General features: G+C 41.4%; 1 protein-coding gene across 4 annotated transcripts in view; it reads left to right on the forward strand.

Annotated features, from left to right (window-relative positions):
- Large1 (LARGE xylosyl- and glucuronyltransferase 1) overlaps positions 1-18,765 on the forward strand; it is a 453,235-nt gene that overhangs the window by 224,011 nt on the left and 210,459 nt on the right. For all 4 annotated transcript variants that reach the window (XM_048356361.1, XM_048356369.1, XM_048356383.1 and 1 more), the window contains one exon: positions 14,276-14,399. In XM_048356361.1, coding sequence (XP_048212318.1) covers positions 14,276-14,399 — 124 coding nt within the window. The remainder of the gene's footprint in view (positions 1-14,275; positions 14,400-18,765) is intronic.

The raw sequence follows: 18,765 nt of genomic DNA on the forward strand, positions 1-18,765 counted from the left end.
TTTTACACACCACAATAGGGGAGGTGGTTCTGTGAGCTACATTTTGTCCACCCCAGAATTCACGTTTTGAAGTCCTAACCTCTAGCACCTCAAAATATAATTCTATTTGGATATTGGGTATTAAAGAAGTGATTTAATTAAAATAGATTCATTGGGGTAGACCATAGTCTGCTGTGATAAATGTCTTAAACTAAATACCCCCCAAACCAGCAATTTGGAGAGTCATATAGAGAGGGAAGACCATGTGGTCACACTGTGGGTATACTACAGAACAAGGCAGGTGCCTTGAAATATCTCAGACTTCCCAACAGTAATAACATAAATCTCTGGATTTCTGCCACCCAGTCTGTGCTATTTCACTGTGGTAGTCCCTGAAAACGAATTCAGGCTTCTTTCTCTGTTCTAGTTTGGCCACTCCTGCTTTTTCATTAAACAGAAATGTGCCCTCTCCACGGATGCCATCCATTGACCTCAGGATTCTTTCCCTTGAGACCAGGAAAAGGAGTGCTTCTTCTTCTTTCAAGAAGCAGCCATGCCTCTCAAGAGTCATCGCTTTCTTATGTTAAATTCCTTTCATTTGTATCTGATGCCGATTTTCTCCCCTTTGCTATTTTGGCTGTTATTTTAGATAAACTCAGGGTCACGTCCAGGATTAAGTCTGGCCAGTATCGTTGCTTCTGCTCCACCTTCTCCTCTGGGTTTGGGTGAAGCACATCCACAAATGTAGCCAGAAGCCAGAAAGGTACATCAGATGACCAAATCAGAATTCAGAAGTTTCCCACATTCTTGTTCACCTGGTGAGCAAATGTGTAAAACTTGAAATCAGCCATCAGTGTTGTAAACAGAGTTGGGAACAGTAGTAGACAGCAGTACCCGCTACTTCTGCAAGAAACTAGGATAGACTTCTTTTTAGCTTTGTTGCTAAATCCTCCAGGCAGTCTATCTGTTTTCAACTAGTGGTTCTTTATCTTAGCGGTCTTCCAGTGCCACCCCTTCCTCTCCATCCTGAACACACCCCAGTTCTTTTACCTATCTGCCTCTCTTATTTCTGCTTTTCAGATCCACCATCTCTGAGATCAGAATGATATATGGGACAGATCAGTCTGATCTATCAAGACCCTTTCTTATGAAGGGAAAGGGATAGCTCCTCTGCATGTATATCGAATATTGGGTTCTGGTGATTTTCTGCACACAGTTTTCTCTTGTCTTCATGCCGTATCACCCTAGCCTGTCTGTAGTTCCCATTCTCTCCATGGTATAACCTACTGCCTCATCTGCCTGCTTCTTCCTCCCTATCTGGTAGACCACCCTTCTCGCCCTTTAAGACTTTGCAAAAGCATCATATTCAACAAGCAAGACACCCGCTTGAAATTCTCAGTCTGGGCTCCTCTTCTACTTGCCCTACATGCCCTGTGTATCTTTCTGACATGTTTATTGTATTGATTTGCAAATAGTTACCCATGACATGTCACCTTCTGGGGACAGAAACCATGGCTTCTTTTTCTATACCCTTGGTAGTAGAGAAAACTATCTACCATGTGCCATGTGCTAATATATGTTCGCTTGTTTAGTAAGTATATTAGTAAAGAATCTAAAGGTATTTTTTTTCAATCAGATAAGGAAGATTTCCAACCCAGACTTTGTTAAGTGTCATAGTCATGCCACTGTAGAGGTGTTAGCGTATCACTGATCTCTTTAGTTCATTGAGTTCACTGAGTTTTTATTATGAATCTATTTGCTTCAAAACATATTTTGGTTTTAACAATGTTTATTACTGAACTCCAGATATGGCTCTTTGTCTGGACACCTTATACAGACAGCCATGTTCAGCAGGCTGCTTAGCCAAGCATGTAGTCTGCTCACCTCCTTTTGTGGGAAAGAGGCTGGGAGAAAGTATACAACCAACACATACAAACTCCATCAGTCAGCAGCAAGGCTGTCACTTTTTTTTTTTTTTGTCTTTTCTTTTTTGGTACTGGGTATCGAACCTAAGACATTGCACTTGCTAGGCAAGCACTTTGCCACTGAGCCACATCCCAGCCCAAGGCTGTCACTTCCTGTAGCTCTGTAGTTCTAGTTGGAACTGTGGTTTCAGTTATATATCAGAGGAAGATTCAGGGATGTCCAGTAAGAATTGGCCAAGTAGGGCTTGATACTCTTATCTGCTGATTTCAGGCAAGATCTCCTTTCTACACAGTGATAGCTTCTTTGCTGTTTGGAGACTTGTGGCATTTCTATAGCCTTCATCTGCTCAGATACAGACATTGTAGGCTGAGCATTGAATTAGATGGGTGATTTTAGCCTATATGTATTTATTTTTGTTCTCTATTAAAGATTTCCAGTTTCCTGCCAGGTATGTGGGGGGAACCACTCTTTTAGAGAAGGGTATTTGCATGATTATAGATTTTATAAATTTATAATTATAAATTTTGTGAATTTATAATTATAAATGTTAAGGTCATGAAAACTACTGGTATTATGGAGAGCACATTTTATTCCTGTTGCTTTAGCTACAAATCCCATAATCTAGTAGTTGTTGAAATTGTTAAGAATTCTGTTGAAGGTAAACGTTCACTCCTACAGCTCGCACAAACACAGTGCAGACAGAGATATTAGATTTAAAAACAGCAGTTTTATCATCAGCTGCAATAGCAGGCCACATTTTCGTGGAAGCACAGGAATTTGATAGGGAAGCTGATCATTAGGGTATGCTATGAAAATTCTGCATCTCATGCCAATGACTACTTGATCTTCTTGGACCACTTGATCTTCTTCAAGGACCACGTCCTTGACCCAATGACCTTGTCCTTGGTGTTGTATGAAGAAGAGTAACTCTGTAAATTGATATGCTGGTGATAATCCAGTTGCACTCCCAAGACAAAAGGACATTTAAAAGATTTTCCACTCAGAAGTCCAGCTATAAATAACCTCACTGCCTCCCAAGCACATTACAGAGATTAACTAAGACATGAGTATAAAATTTGTTCACAAATGAAGTACCTTCCTAATGTTAATAATAATATAATAATAGTAGTGCAGGATGCTCCTTTTGGCTTTCACTGTTAATTACAGTAATTAGATTTGTTTTTCAGAACAAGAGTTTCCGCAAATGTTCATTTAAGGTTTGCTTTGTTACATCAAATCAGTCTTACCTCCGTGGAATGTTCAGTAACGATGAGCAATTGCATATTTAAAAGACAGTAAGAGAGTGACATGTGCCTAGTCGTATATAGTGCTGCTGGCATTAGAAATGCTTGTATCCTCTAAAAAGAGGGAAATTTTAAAGTATATATCAAGGACCTTGGCCTTCTGTAACTTGTCTTAAGGATTCTTGTCTTAAATAGATCAGCCTAAGTGTAGGAAAACCTTCTATGACATACTGTTTGTAGACATAACACTGAATAAGTCTTGAAAGCAGCAAGAACAGTGGAACAATTTCTTACAAGAAAACCATGTAATTGCTTTGCTTTAAAACTATCTCGTAATATGGAGAGATACTTATGATATAAAATAAATGAAAATAAAATTCAGAACAGGAAGCATAAGGTGTATTTCAGAATATGTATTTAGACATGTATGGTATACACATGCTAGGGATGGGAAATCAGCATACATAAAACCACACATAAAGCAGGGAGCCTTCGAAAGTTATTTTTAAGTGCAGGAAATAAAAATAAGCATGTCTCTTATTTTCTGCCACATGTACTTTGGGTCCTGTCATTTTTGTGACCTCCGGAGTGAAGAAAGAAGAAAAATTAGGTGAGAAAGATATGAAATATATTTAAGGGAAATTTATTAGTTATCACAAAATAGTACAGTGCATGTCTCTGTCTCCATGATGAAAAACTCTTGAGGAGGAAAAAGCAAAAAAACAAAAAGCCAGAAGTGGCGCTGTGGCTCTAGTGGCAGAGTGCTAGCCTTGAGCAAAAAGCAGCCAGGGACAGTGCTCAGGCCCTGAGTTCAAGCTCCAGAACTGGCAAAAAAATAAGAAACAGAGAGAGAGAGAGAGAGAAGGAAGGAAGGAAGGAAGGAAGGAAGGAAGGAAGGATGAAAGGATGAAAGAAGTGTAATGCTTATAAACCCCATTCCCAGTTGCAACAAACGGAGAAACATGGCTCCCTTTGAAGACACTCAGCACTTGGTGATCAGAGAAAATAAATATTTATTTAGTTACCAACTTAAGTCTTTACCTTCTATTCCAGGAGATGGTAAAAATTTAATAGTATTGGCCAGGATGATCAACTGGCTATCTCCAGGTACATTCCTATTGGCTGGGAGAAGATGGTTATTTCCTTTACACATCCAGAAGTTTCTTAATGTATGAATAATTTTCTTTTAAATCCTATGCCTAGTATTGAAGAACCATGGGAAGAAAAGCATGTTGTAGCCGGCAAGTGGCACTAATCATCTTCTTGCTGGTTCTGGCTTAATCATACGGCTGAAGTAGTGTGTAGGTCATGGAACAGGAACAGGGGCTATGACAGAGACTTACAGAAGCCAGTCTCACTTCAAGTTCCACTTCTGCCCTGTGTGAGCTGGTGAACCCACAACCCCTGGTCTTCTTGGAGTATTGTCTTATTCTTCCAGTTCTCACATAGCCCTGCTTTTTATATGGAAAGACATATTTGTAGCTAACATAATTAGCACTATGCATCAGATTCTGTTCTACGTGCTCACATGTTGGCCACCTGTTAATATGTAGATTCCTCCTGGGCCTCCTTGAGGTGGATGGGCACTATTCTTCTCAGATAGTATACTGTAGGACCACATATGAAGCCATGGTAGGTTCACATAGACAGAATGGGCAGAGTCAGGTTAGAACCCAATCATTCTAACTTCAGAGTCCAAGCTCTTCACCAGCAAGTACTTACCATTTCCAGCATCATTATTTGCGCAATGGTAGTTACCATTTCCAGCATCATTATTTGCGCATGCGTGTGTGTGCATGTGCACACACTTAAGCTTAAAGCTTGAACTTAGGCCTTGTACTCTTGCTTAGCTGTTTTGGCTTAATGCTAGTACTTTATCACTTGAGCCACGCCTCTATTTCTAGCTTTTTACAGTTAATTGGACATAAGAGTTTCTTGGATTTGCCTACTTGGGCTGGCGTCACACCATGACCTCAGCTTCCTGCGGATCCACAATTATAGGAATGAACCACCTGTGCCCAACTTTTCATTATTCTGATGTTTTAGTGACCACGTGGGTCAGCAGTAAGAGATGGTTATTTATTATGGTTGAATTTTCCGTATCTTCTTCTTCTCCCAGATTGCATTTTTTGAAATGCTGACCTTAGTATATGTAAAGATTTTTTAGAGGCTCCAACATTGGTGGTTCTAGTAAAGATATAGAGACAGCATGCTAGGGATTGTCTTTGAATAGGTAGAATGATCTTGTTCTTTAGCCCTGCCTCTTACCAATAAGAACTGGTTTTGTAGTCATTGTTTTGTTGTTTTTTAATGCCAGTCATGTTGCTTGAACTGAGGGCCTGGACACTCTCCCTGAGCTTTTGTGCTCGACTAGTGCTCTACCACTTGAGCCACAGCTTCACTTCCTCCTTTTTGTTGTTGTTTGGTGATTAATTGGAAATCATAAACTCATGAACTTTCTTGCCTGGGATGGCTTTGAATGGTGATCCTCAGATCTCAGCTTTCCTAAGAAGCTACAGAAGATTACAGGCATGAGCTAGTGGCTCCCTGCTATGAATTAATTTTATTTTAATAGTCAGATGTTTAGCTTCTCTGATTACATTTCAACTTCATTCCAGTTCAGTGGAATGGATCTCAGTGTCCCCACAAATGGATGTGGAAACTAAGAGATACTAAGTCATTCAAGGTAACAGGTAAGCAAGTACAGGTCTAGGAAATTTATCCTTGGCTTTACCAACCTCTATAGTCCACACTGCTTTTGCTAGACCATGAGGTCTTTACATTTTTCTAGAAAGTTCTCCTGTGGAGAGTTTTGCTGACATGTCCTTGAATCTTGCCATATTATCAATGATGCCTCATCTCCCTCAAGCCAAGGACTCAAAACAAAACTCCTCATCCTGCTTTAGTAATTTTCCCAAATAAGTTTTTATTAAATCTCTGTCACAAATTCATAGTGCCATCACAGGTTCATTTCATTTCCTGAATTTGCCATCACATTTGCATTTTAAACATAAAATAATTAAAGATGATCTCAGCTCCTTTGGCTTCATGTATTTTTATTTAAAAAAAATTAAAGCTTATCCTGGATTGTCTTGAAGGGTCTGCAGCACAGTCTTGCGAAGATGAAAGAGGCAGGAGAAAGCAGTGTTTTAAGCATCTTTACCTCTTCATAGCATTGAATGTATTGCATCCTAACCTGAACAGGGGAGCAGAGGTAGCAGAAGCATTGCTCATTAGAAGCCAAGTCTGCTGGCTGAAATTGGCACACATGTGTACTTTGCTTTCTTCTCTGTATCCTGTGTGGATCTGTGTGTAGAGCAAGCTGTGCGTCTACAGCAGCATCTGGGAGGCTCCAACCCAGGCAAGGTAGGTGGGGCTGTCACGTATTAGAATATGGCCATAAGCCTATCCAGGAAGAAGGCTCTGCCCAGGCTTAAATCAAATGCATCCCTATAGATTTTTGTAACAAATGAATGGCATAAGCAACTATTTAGTCTGTTACAGAGATATAAAACCAAAGCCTCAAATCATATATTAATAAAATTAATCCTTCTGAATGGGCTTTTATTATGCAGTTGGTCAGATTCCCTGTGCTGTCAATTCATGCTTAATATCTGCCTAACTGGCACTCATCTCTCTTTGAACCAAAGAGAATTAGGTGGAGCCTCTAGCTGATTTTGGAATGCGCAGGGCTTTATCATTAAAACTGTCTCTTACCTTCCCAAATCATGAATCAAATGTGAAGAAAGATGCAGAACTCACCCCTATAGAGAATACAATACTTGTTCTTAATCTTGAGTTACGGACTTTTTTTATTTTTATTGTCAAGGTGATATACAGAAGGGTTACAGTTATATACATAAGGTAGTGAGTACATTTCTTGTCAAACTTGCTGCCTCCATCCTCATTTTTCTCCAACCTTCCCAATCCCTACCCTCACCCCGAGATCCGAGTTGTACAGTTAGTTTACAACATATTGTCTTGTAAATATTGCTGTTGCATTGGTTTGTCTTTATCCCTTTCTCTTACTATTTTGATGTTCCTCTTCCCTTCCCTAATTGAGACAAACATATATACAATACCCAGGGTACCAGAATCAAATACAGTGACAACAGGGGCTAACTTTTTAACTCTGGGCATAATGGACTTGATATCGGCAGGAGTTGGACTTCCCTCCTGGTCAGAGGCCTGTCTGGAGAATCACAGACACTTCTAACTGGGCAAACCACTTAGTGCACAAACAAAACAGTCCCAATTCACCAACCAAACTCCATGGAACACTCATTCTCCAGTTCAGATAATTGAATGTGAATTAGAATTTACTATTCGTAAAAGCTAAAACTTGCTCTTAAAAGTGTAAATCTCAATGATTTATAGTCCTAGTGCTACCATCATCATCATTTACTATTAGATTCTTCTCCTCACACTAAAATGAAGCTTCGTATCTGATAACAGCCACTTCCCCTTTTCACTTTTCCCATTCTATACCAACTGCTGTTCTACTTCCTGTCTCTGTGGATTTGCCTAGTCTCCACATTTCACTTCAGTGTTATCATATAGTAAATTCTTTGATTGTCTTCTTGCTATAGTGTCTCATGATCCATCCATAATGTAGCAAAATCCCTGCTTTCTTCCTGTTTACTGACTAATAATATTCCTGTCTGTGATTACCCTGTGTTGTGTTTATCCATTCATGACTATAATAAGTAATTCTGAAAAGAATGTTGTAATCTATTGTGCTGACAATGTTTTCTTTTCTTTTTGTGCATAAAGAGAATTGCTGAGTAATTCAGCAATTGGTAACTATGCACTCAATTTTTCTTCAAGAAAGTGCTTGACTTTTTCTCAGCTACAAATCATTTTACAAACCCCCAAGTATCAGTTGTAGGTTCTAACTTCTCCGAATTCTGCCCAATCTCTGTTATTGTCTGTCTTGTTTATTTTAAGCACTCTAGTGTGAGAGTAATGCATCTCATTGTGGTTTTGACTTGTATTTCCTTAAGGATTAATGGCAATGAACATCTTATCATGTGCTTATTGACCGTTTGGATGTCTTCCTTGAGAAAGGGTCATTCAGATCTCTATTTTTTAATTGGCTTACTTGTCTTTTTGCTGTTGTTTGAGTTGTAAAAGATTTTTATCATAGCAACAAATCCTTCCTCAGATATGTGTTTTGCAGATATTTTTCTCTCAACTTGGGAATTATATTTGTCACTTTATCAATGTCCTGTGAAGCAAAAAGGGTTTTCTCTTGTTTTTATTTCTTTTGTCACTTAACCCAAATTTATTTCACATTATCCTGGAGTTCAGAAACTTGAGGTCAGGCAGGCTGTCACTGTGGTTAGGTTCTGGTAGCAGTTCTTCCTGGTTTGCAGATGACATTCTTTTAACAAGTAATCTTCTCCCTGTATTTTGACTTGGCAGAGAGGAGAGATGTTGGGACCTCAAGGATCCCTTCTCCTCACTTCTCCGGAGGAGATGCCCAAATGTTGGAGTCTCTAGGACCCCCTTCCCCCTATCTCCGGGGGGAATGCCTGAACCCAAATTATGAAAGACACTCAGCCCTACCCCTCCCACTGGCAGAAGGAATAAGGCGTATCTTTGTGGACTTCGCTGAGTTGAGGAGAAATGACGAAATCCCCTTCCCCGCCAGCCCCCCTCACGTGTCTGATGCAGGAAGAGAATCCCGGGGAGACAGCTTGAAGGTTGAACGGGTCTCCGCCACCCAGAGGGCGGGGAGAAGGATTTATTACGATGACAAAGGCGAAAGGGGAAGGACTTGGGCTGACTGACTGATTGGCTGACTGGGATGCCCATCAGGTGATGTCATGAACCTTCCCCTGGGCGGGGATTACAGCCCCCCAAGAGCTGGGTCTCTGTAGAAGTCCCCCGCCATGATGGCACGCACGTGTTCGCCCCCCAGGGGCAGGGGGGGGGGTTCTCTTCCTGTTACAGACGGAAGGGGAGGGGACAAGCTAAAGCCAACTGTGGCCTCTTAAAGGCACAGCTGTTCCCAACAGAGAGAGAGAGGCAGTCTTTGAAGTTAGTCAGGTTTATCTATTCTTTTTCTTTCATCATTTGCACTTTAGATGATGTTAAATCTAAGAGACAATTACCTAAGCTAATGTTAAAGAAGTTGCTCTATCATTTTTTGCATTAATTGCTTCGAAATGCATTTGGTCTCTTTGTTTCTCATTCTTTTTTTAAATTAAACAATAAACTATAAGCAACTGTGGGAAAACAAGTCTATAGATAAGACACTAAAATAAAGTTCCAATGCAGAGCCTCCATCTACCAGGGAACAGAGAAGTGAAATGCCACTAGATTGCTGCAGAAGTCCAGGTTACATTTCTAGCTCAGATTGCATTGGGAGTCACTGGCCAGCCACCTGCATAAGCATCCTGGCTTCCTTGGAGGCATTTTGTATATTTTGAGAGCAAAAGGCTAGAAGTAATGACTGAGGCAGAGAATTTGGTCAGGAAAAGGAAAATTCAGGAATACAGTCTACAAAAGAACATGGCTGATTCCTGGTCTTATGGTAGCATGGCTAAGAAAAGTTAACCTAAGAGAGACTTTTAGATTTATTAATAGAAGTAGTAGTTGGCCATATTCAGAACTGAGGAGGAAAATGAAATGGCTAAGTCCAGTATTGAAAGAAGGTGTGTGAAGACATAAGCTTGAAAAGGCAGATGGTGTGGAAGGTTCTGTTAGGTGTACATCAGAGCTTGGGTCTCATACCTCACACAGCGGGCAAAAGGTAATGTGGAGTATAGAGAAAGCATATGACTTCCATGATGGAAGGTATGTTGGAAGGAACAAGACAGACAGGGAGAGATATCTTACATGTCACCAAAGGTTGAACTAGATAATGTTAGCTAATATTTGCCCTGTCTTTACTGTCAGCACATCTCTATTCTAAGTATCTCAGTTATTTAATCAGTCTGACAATAACTATAAGATAGGAACTATTATAGTCAAGCCCAATTTATTTGGAAGCTGAGACTTAAGAGATGAAAAGTTTGACTAGAGTCCACCATTATGATGTGACAGAATCAAGACAAGGAGAAGCTGGTACTTCATTGTGAGTTCTGAGACCCAGTTCCTAACCACTTCTGAAGACCTGTAGGTGATTGGATATGAGAGACATGAAAGGAAAGTTGCTCAGGTGATGCTCTGTGTGTAGATGGTAAAGCTGGTGGAGTGGTACACCTTGGACCCAGGCAAGGTGCTGGAGTAAGGGCCTGGAAGGGACCAAGAAAAGATAAGGTAATTTGAGGCTTTAAAATAGAATCACTCATTGATACCATAATTTAAAATATGTGAGAGTATGCCAAATGGTGTTCTGGGGGTTAGGGTAGAGCAGGTTAAGAGTGATAGACCCAGACCTCCTCACCTCTCCCAGGGAGCTTACTTTGTGGAGGAGAGACAGAAAAGGCATAAATACTCTTCAAATAATCAGTAGCTTATTTAGACTATTGTAAATGGAGCCTTCATCGCAAAGAATCTTTGGGCTGGGGAAATGGTACCCTCTGGTTGGCACTTCATATTACAGTTTAAAGCACAACGTTCTGGCTTACAGAAAGGTACTTTGGCAAGGTCTTTAGGGGTTTTGATTGGAGCTTCAAACACCTTAGTGGAGACAGCTACTGAGAGGTGACATCTGAGGATCCACAGTTGCAAGGACATCCCGGTTCTCATGATGGTACTCAAGAGTGGAACGTGACTAAAACCCCTCTGAGGATCTCGCCTGACAAGTGAAACACGGGCTGTTGTGGGATATCCAGCCATTCGTGGCTGAGACAGGGTGTTAGTGGTCCCCTGGCTGGAGGCTCAACATACCCTCTCATTAAGCACTTGCATATTTTTCTAATAAGGAAAGCTAATGAGGTAAAAATTCCTTTGACAATACAGACACCTAGTCCTATTATCAGTAATTTTTTAAATGGATTTATGCTCCCTCTTGGAGAGAGACTTAAAGAAGAATAGGGAAGGCAGGAAGCCCCATCTGGTGTTTGTACATCTTCCTCCAAAGCCTGCTCCTGCGGTCCCTTCTGGTGCATCTTCTGCTCTTCAACCACAGACCGGAGAGTCCTGGAATTGTAACACTGGGTTCCTGCCTGCTGAGCCTCCAAACTTTGTCTGGCTCGTTTTTCTCTTGGGTAATGAAGTTCCCATTGGCTAGAAATTCACACATTCAGATCTTGCCTCCCTATTCCTAGCATTCAATTGGTGTCCCCTACATGGTGTACTATGTATGATCGATCCATATAGGACTTTCCATCTTCTCTTTCCTTATATCCTACTGAGGTCCCCTCCCCACCCCAGCCTCCATTTCTTCCCATCCACAGTTTTCATTTCATTGCCACGCAGTTCCTAGACACATCATATAAGCTTTGAGAATTGGAACTCCTGTCCTCTTCCTTGCAAAGGCCTCCTGCACAGTTGTCATGTATCATCAACTCTAGAAGTGTCCTCACTACTGTCCCTGTTACACCCCAGGAGATGTCCCTGCCAAACCCATGCTATGGGCAAGGGGGAAAACCCAGCCTTTTAGCCCTCCCATGAATCCTGGGCACTGACTCCACACAGCCAATTACTTCCTTGATTGATTTTCTCTTGTCACCATTGAGTCCATGTGTTACAGTTTCCCTTGGATAATTGTCGTCAGGCCCAGACTCACCAGTCACATATACCACCTGCCTTTTGTGCCCCCACCTTACGCTCACCTCCTCCATTCCAGATTCATCATTGTCTTTCATTGTGCCTTTCTAGGTGGATCCCTTGTCCTAAAGTTACCTCCACCCACTCAAGATCACCACTGGCACTCTGTGAACATTGTGTCTTATTTGTATAATGCTACTAAAACAGAATACCACCAACTAAGTAATTTATAAAAAAGTGGAAATGTATTGGCTCGTGGGTTTAGAGGTTGGAAAATCCAATATCAGGTTGCCAGCATCTGGCAAAGCTCTTTTTTGCTGTATCATCCCATGGAAAAAGCAAAAGGGCAAGAGAGGGAGGGGGGATGCAAGATGGGGCTAAACTTGTCCTTTTATAAAGGAACCCCCTCCCAGAATAATGATTAGTGTATGGAGAGCATTGGTACCCTGTGACCTAATAAGCAAATCCTATTAGCCCCTCCTGTTCCATTGGGACAGACACATGTACTTTGAAACCCACATTCAGATGATGGCCTGCTATCTCAGTCACATCTTCATTTCAGTCTACCTAGTCCGAATCTTCTGAAAGCCAGGTCCCCTTACCTACCCACATACCCAGTTTGTTTATTAAACTGCTATGAATCACAGCAGGGTCTATTTGAACACAACTGACATGATCCTTAAGCTCACTGAGCTCCCAGTGAAGTGAAAGGTAAAGATAAACAGAAAGCCATGCCTTGCCATGGTTATGGTGGGTGCATGGTGCAGAGTTGACTGTTAGTCAGGGCCATGACCTAGACATGGGACATCAATCTAGAACTCTAGTAGCAAATGATGACTGACCTCAGAAATGAGCACAGGTAATTTACCCCCTGCTGAATGGGAAGGCCAAAGGGAAGACAAGACTAAGCAATATGAGAAACAGTTGTTTGTTTTTCAACTCTTATGTCTGCAGCGTCCAGCTCCTTGCCTGACAAACGTATGTGCTTAAGAAGTATTGTCTGAGTAACATGTGCAAGAGGAGACCATGGGGGAAAAAAAACAACATAGACATGCCCAAGGCTGAGACCAAGAAAATGTCTGCATGTGTGCACATACCTAGGACAAGATTGGGGAGCTGCCACACAGAGACTGACCTAAAGCAGGTCACACTGGCCCCCACAGCTAGCTGAGACCCCAACTGTTAAATTTCATGTTTGTTGCATTGCCTTCTGCACAAACTCTTGTCCCTCTTTCTCTGTTCCTGGTTTCCCTTCTCTCAATTTCCACTGTAATGCAGCCTGGCCTAAGCTATAGGCAGCCCTGTCTCTCCATGGAGAGTGTCCCCTTTCCCTTTGTGTTCAGAGTCACACTTACTACTTTCCTCCCACATATTCTTCTGACCTGAGCAGAATGAGTCCCTTATTCTCTTCACTCTCACAGAACTTTGTGTTCTTTTTTTCCTAATTCGGCCTCAAGCTCAATTTCACCTGTTGATCCTCTGTTTATCTTGAACACTGTGAGGTTCCTGAGGCCAGGGCCTACTCATTCCCATCTGTAGATTCCCCAGCTGCTTTATTTCTAGTAGCTGTTCATTCACAATACTGTGGATCAGCTGGTTATTATTAGCATTGGACCAGTATTTATGACAGTGCTTCTTGAAGTACTGTACTGCTTTGTGCTTAGCACATTTTCTATAATATCTCCTATTTATAATTGTCCTCTTTATTTGTGATATGTCGTAAATTGTATTTACTATCTCACCGTGGCCTTATGAGCAGTGATTTCTTTCAATACTTTCAATAGCATGACGAAGTAGCAATGTAGAGATATAAAGGACACATTCAAGATTGCCACTAATAAATGCCCAAACTAGGTTTAGACTCCATTTCCACCAGAAGCTTTGCCCCTGTGTCAAACAGCTATTAGGCTGCAGCCCAGTAAGAAGTTGATTGAATAGAAGTTGTAGAAATACTAAAACTGACTACAGATTGATACTCTATAATGGGTCTCCAGATCACTCCATTTTGAAAACCTAGCTTTCTTTTGGAGCAGAACAAACATGAAACCCAACTTACCCTTGCTCTAAGCCAGCAGTGTCTTGCTAGCTGCCACAGCCAGTAGTCTGAAGACCTGGCCCTCTGTGGATGTGTTTCTGCACTAAAGCCAATGTAATAAAGGCTGGACAAACTGTTTGCATGTCTTCTATTTCTAATTTTTACCCCATTGCTTTAGTTTCAGGTACAGTGGGTATTGACAGCCAGTGACTTTACCATCTATGGTTTTGGGTTTGTTTTGCCCTCTATATCTGAAGCTGGGGGTAGATAGCCTCTCCCCTTTTCAATGCTAACATCCAAGAAGTACCATTAGGGCCCATGTCTAACTTATTTTCACCATTGCTGTTGGAAGCTACTCTGACTTAGCAACTTGGAAATAAGTGGGTTTTCGTAGCTGGAATCAAAGGCCCCCTCCTCTGTCCCCCAACAGACGGAACCCTCTGCACTTCCACCTCATTGCTGACTCCATCGCAGAGCAAATCCTGGCCACACTTTTCCAGACATGGATGGTCCCTGCTGTGCGTGTGGACTTCTACAACGCAGATGAGCTCAAGGTAAGAATGGAAGTGGGATAGGACCTGGGAGAGCAGACTCTCTGTTACGCTCCCAATGGGACCTTGTGTTATGCGTGGTTAAGTAGACTAGCAATGTCAGAAACCTAACCTCTTAGCTGACAACGTCTAAGATGTAAGTAGGGTTGTCTGTTTTTATTACTGGAAGTATTAACGACTTCTTGAACACAGGAGCCATATAGATTTGAACAGTTCTAGCCTCCAAGGCTTTTCATAGAGACTAGAGACCACTTGCCTGGGAGGTATCTGAAAATGGTTTTCATGGTAAAATCATAACAGGATCCTGTTGCCCAATGAAGTAAATGATGAGCTCAGAGTCTGCTGGGCTTGGCTTTGAAACTGTGTATTGTCATTTACCAGGTCATAAAACACAAAGTAAATCATATACATCTCTGCCAGCCTACTTTGTTACTCCTAGAAGACGGTTATGATTCCAAATCATGGGGTATTTAAGAGAGACAAACGAAAGAGGATGTGTGAATATGCTTTCATAGACTATGCTGGTTAAGTATTAAGGAGAATGCTGTGCCTTAGTGTTGAAAACCATTTGGTCATCTCATTCCCTGGCTTCAAAACCTTCCATTACACTATCTTGAAATCAACGTTTGATTAAGAAGTTCTCTATATGTTGACACTTGACTCTACTTCCTGCCCTATCTCTTTCTCATTCCTGCATATTGTCTCTTTTACCTAAGTGTGAGAGAACCCTTCTCGCTCATACACTTGAGTCTTTGATCATATTTTTTCATCTATCTAACATGTCATTCTTACTGTTCTTATCATAGTCTTACTCATCCTGTGGGACTTAGCTACATTGTCTTCTCTTTTTGGAATTTTCCCTGACTTCTCCAGGAAAGAGGAAGGATTTTTCTATTCATTTGCCTCTCTGGTAGACTTCCTGGAAGAGAGGGGTATAGGAAAGGGGTGGGGGAGACATGAGGTATACTTTTCTGTATCTCTGGAGTTTAGCAGGTGCCCTATAATGCTTATGGGTTTAACAAATTGCTATTATTAGAGAACATATAATGTTGCAATAAGCTGCCAGTGCTCTATCTCCAGTCACTATGGAAAGAACCAAACCTAAGCATGAGGCTGATTCTGTAAAGCAGGTTGCTCCAAACCTCATAAAGCCATTATCTTTTCATTTCAGAGCCATAACATTTTATATAGATCATGGAGATGCAGGCCAGAGTTTGTGATTTTTCACATACTTTAGGCTCTGAGTTTGATCTGGATGTTCAGAATTTAGCATTTGGGGATTGTCATGGTAATTTGCTTGCCATTCCAATCTATTCTGAGCTAAAATTGATTAACACTCTTAAAAAGGGAAAAACAAAATTTAGCAAATTGCTGCACTAATTAAGGTGAAAGCAAGCCACTCTATCTCCCAGGGTCGTAGTGCCAACACCATGGGGAAAAGCAATGTGAGAGGAGGTGCAGCAGCTGGCTGGAAAGGGTTCCTGTATCCCTGTGCTCATGGTTTGCCTTTCTCTGTGCCTGTCCTATGCAAGAATGCATCTTGTGCTTCACAAGAAAGTACAGAATGAGTTGGATATGGTGCCCAGGCCTATAATCCTAGCACCTGAGAGGCTGAGGCAGAGGACCTTGAGTTTAAGGTCATAACGGGCTGCAGAGCACGACCTTCTCTAACAAACAAAAGAAACATTTCATTCTCCTTTGAAGCCAAGACAAAGGCCAAATATTACTGAAGACACTCTTGATGTTGTGGTTTGGTATGCCATCCACTGCCCTTAGGGAACGAAAGCGGTAAGGTGCCAGGGGCACCATGCTCTAACCATGGGTGAAAAAGGAGGCAATGAAGACAGGATTCCACACACACACACACCCCAATCCTCTAAAAAAATATAATCTGCTATGACCCTAAAGGGTACTGTGTTTAGAGTCTTCTTTTCTAACCCAACCTGTAATACAGAAAACATGATATAGGATTCCTAACACATACATATTTCTCTAGTAATTGATAACTGCTATTTCTATTCCTGAATCCTCTGAGATTGTTGTCAGAATTCATTAGGACAGTGAGTTTGAACACATTACAAAGAATTTTTCCATAGTCATAATTTATGGATTATTGAACTTGACACAGCCAAAGCAATAATCTATCTCTCTTTCCTGCAAGACCCCCTTCCTGGCACTGCCCTCCCTCCTGGTTCTATCATTCACATAGCTGCCTTCTAGAATTGATAGCTCATCTTTGATATGTGTTCCCTTCACCTTATATCTAACCATGTAGTATCCTAACTTGGCCTCATCTGTCCTACCATCTTCCAGTCTAAGCTTCCGTCTTTCCCAGCATAGTGGAAACTTGTTTTCAGCCTAGTCTCTGAACTTATACTCTTTTCATATTTCCTCTCCAAATCTACAGTTCTGTAGTGATTGGTTTTCTAAACAGCAATCCCTCTCTTGCCCCTCCTTACCTCTGGTTAAACTTTCCAGTGGTTTCCCACTGCCTTTAAGACAGATACCACAATTTTGCATGTGATTTCTTCTCTGCTAAGTGCATTTCTCCAGATTCTTTCTCTTCCTGTTGCTAGCTAATTCCAAATTCTTTTACTGCAGCTATGTCTACTCAGGAAAACTGAGAGCCAGCCTCATTCCACATCTCAGAAGTGTCCCATTGTTAATGCATTCTGATAAGATCACATGTATTTCTTCAGGAAACTCAACACTGAGTACAGTCTTTCATGCTATTATCTGATGAGCTTGCAAAATGTCAGTCTGTCCCCTAGACTATAAGTTCTAGAAGGGTCAGAGTCAAGTCTGATTCCATTTTCTTTGCTTTCTTTGCTTTTCTTTCATCTGGTTATGCAGATTTTTTTAAGTGACTGATACACATTGAATTCACACCTGAACTTCTATGCCATGATGGCTTGTGTCTCACTGAGCCTCCAGGGATTTGCCTACCTATGACTCTGTACTGACATAAATCAGCCAGCTCCAGGGGCTGGGAATGTGGCTTAGTGGTAGAGTGCCTGCCTAGCATGCATGAAGCCCTGGGTTCCACTCCTCAATATCACATACACAGAAAAAGCTGGAAGTGGCACTGTGGCTCAAGTTAGAGCACTAGCCTTGAGCATAGAGAGGCTAAGGAACAGAGCCCAAGCGCTGAGTTCAAGCATCAGGACTGGCAAAAAAATAACAATAACAATAATAATAATAAAATAAGCCAGCTCCAAAAGTAATCAACCCAAGTCTCAATAGCAGTCCTGAGAAGAATGAATTTATATTTGTTATTCTTAATTTGTTTGTTGCTTTTTGAAAGAACGTCTCACTGGGTAGCTCAGGCTGGCCTTGAACCTTCAATGTAACCCAGGCAAGTTTTGGGTTTGGTTTTTTTTTTTTCATTATTGGGACACCTGAGAAGTAGGAAAATCATTAAAACATCAACCTGAATGAGACACCAGAGAAGGAAGAAGAACAGGAAGAAATGGACTCAGGCTGTGTTCTGTAGTTATGTGAGATAATCATGTCAGATGGTACCAGACTTATAGGATGGCTTCCCCTGATATGCCTCCAAGAAATTGCTTTGTACAGCTGTTGGAAATGGCATTTCTCAGAAATGCTCCTGTGGGCCCCTTATTATATCTGTTACTGCTGTAGATGAAGTAACAGGGAATAGGAAATTTATGACGGATTGGTGCATGATTAAAAATGAACTGTGGGAAATTCGCAGTGGACTGGTATACTTCTGTCTATAATGACCAATTAGTGTGGATTTGCAAATAGTGTCGTGCTCTGCCTGCCTGTCTCCACAGCCTGGGAAATGCTGGTTCTTCTTCCTGATGTTTGCTTAGCCCATTTATTTTCAGTGTCTAAGTTCACCTATCAACAGGCTACCAGCACTGAGGGTGTCTCTGGGTTCTGAACTCTGTTCAAGGCATGCTGCTCCAAGCTTCCTCTAGAGGAGGAAGAAGGGGAGGACTTATTTGGGTTTAGAGGTTTTTAGATGGCAGTATGCCATCCATCACTTCTTAGCACAGCCTGTGGGATGGAGAAAGGTTTGAGTCTTTCTATCTTACAGATAATTCATATACTAGAGCACAGAGTTGAAGAATATTTATTTAAGATCAGGCAGCTAATAAATGCCAAGGCTGGTATTTGACTTTTCCCTTTTGAAATGAAATGATATGAGATAGAAGATTGCATAATTCAGTAGACCCAGATGCTGTTTAGATCTCAAATAAAGGACGGAGACATGAGCTGTGGCCGCTAGACAATGAAAAGGCCCCTGTCTTGTGCATGTGCACCTGAAATGCAGATTCCTCTTTTCCATGACCAAGAGCCCTGAGGAGTGTGGCTCACATCAGTTGCTTATGTAACACTCACT

Source organism: Perognathus longimembris, chromosome 1, assembly GCF_023159225.1.
Source record: "Perognathus longimembris pacificus isolate PPM17 chromosome 1, ASM2315922v1, whole genome shotgun sequence".
NCBI lineage: Eukaryota > Metazoa > Chordata > Mammalia > Rodentia > Heteromyidae > Perognathus > Perognathus longimembris.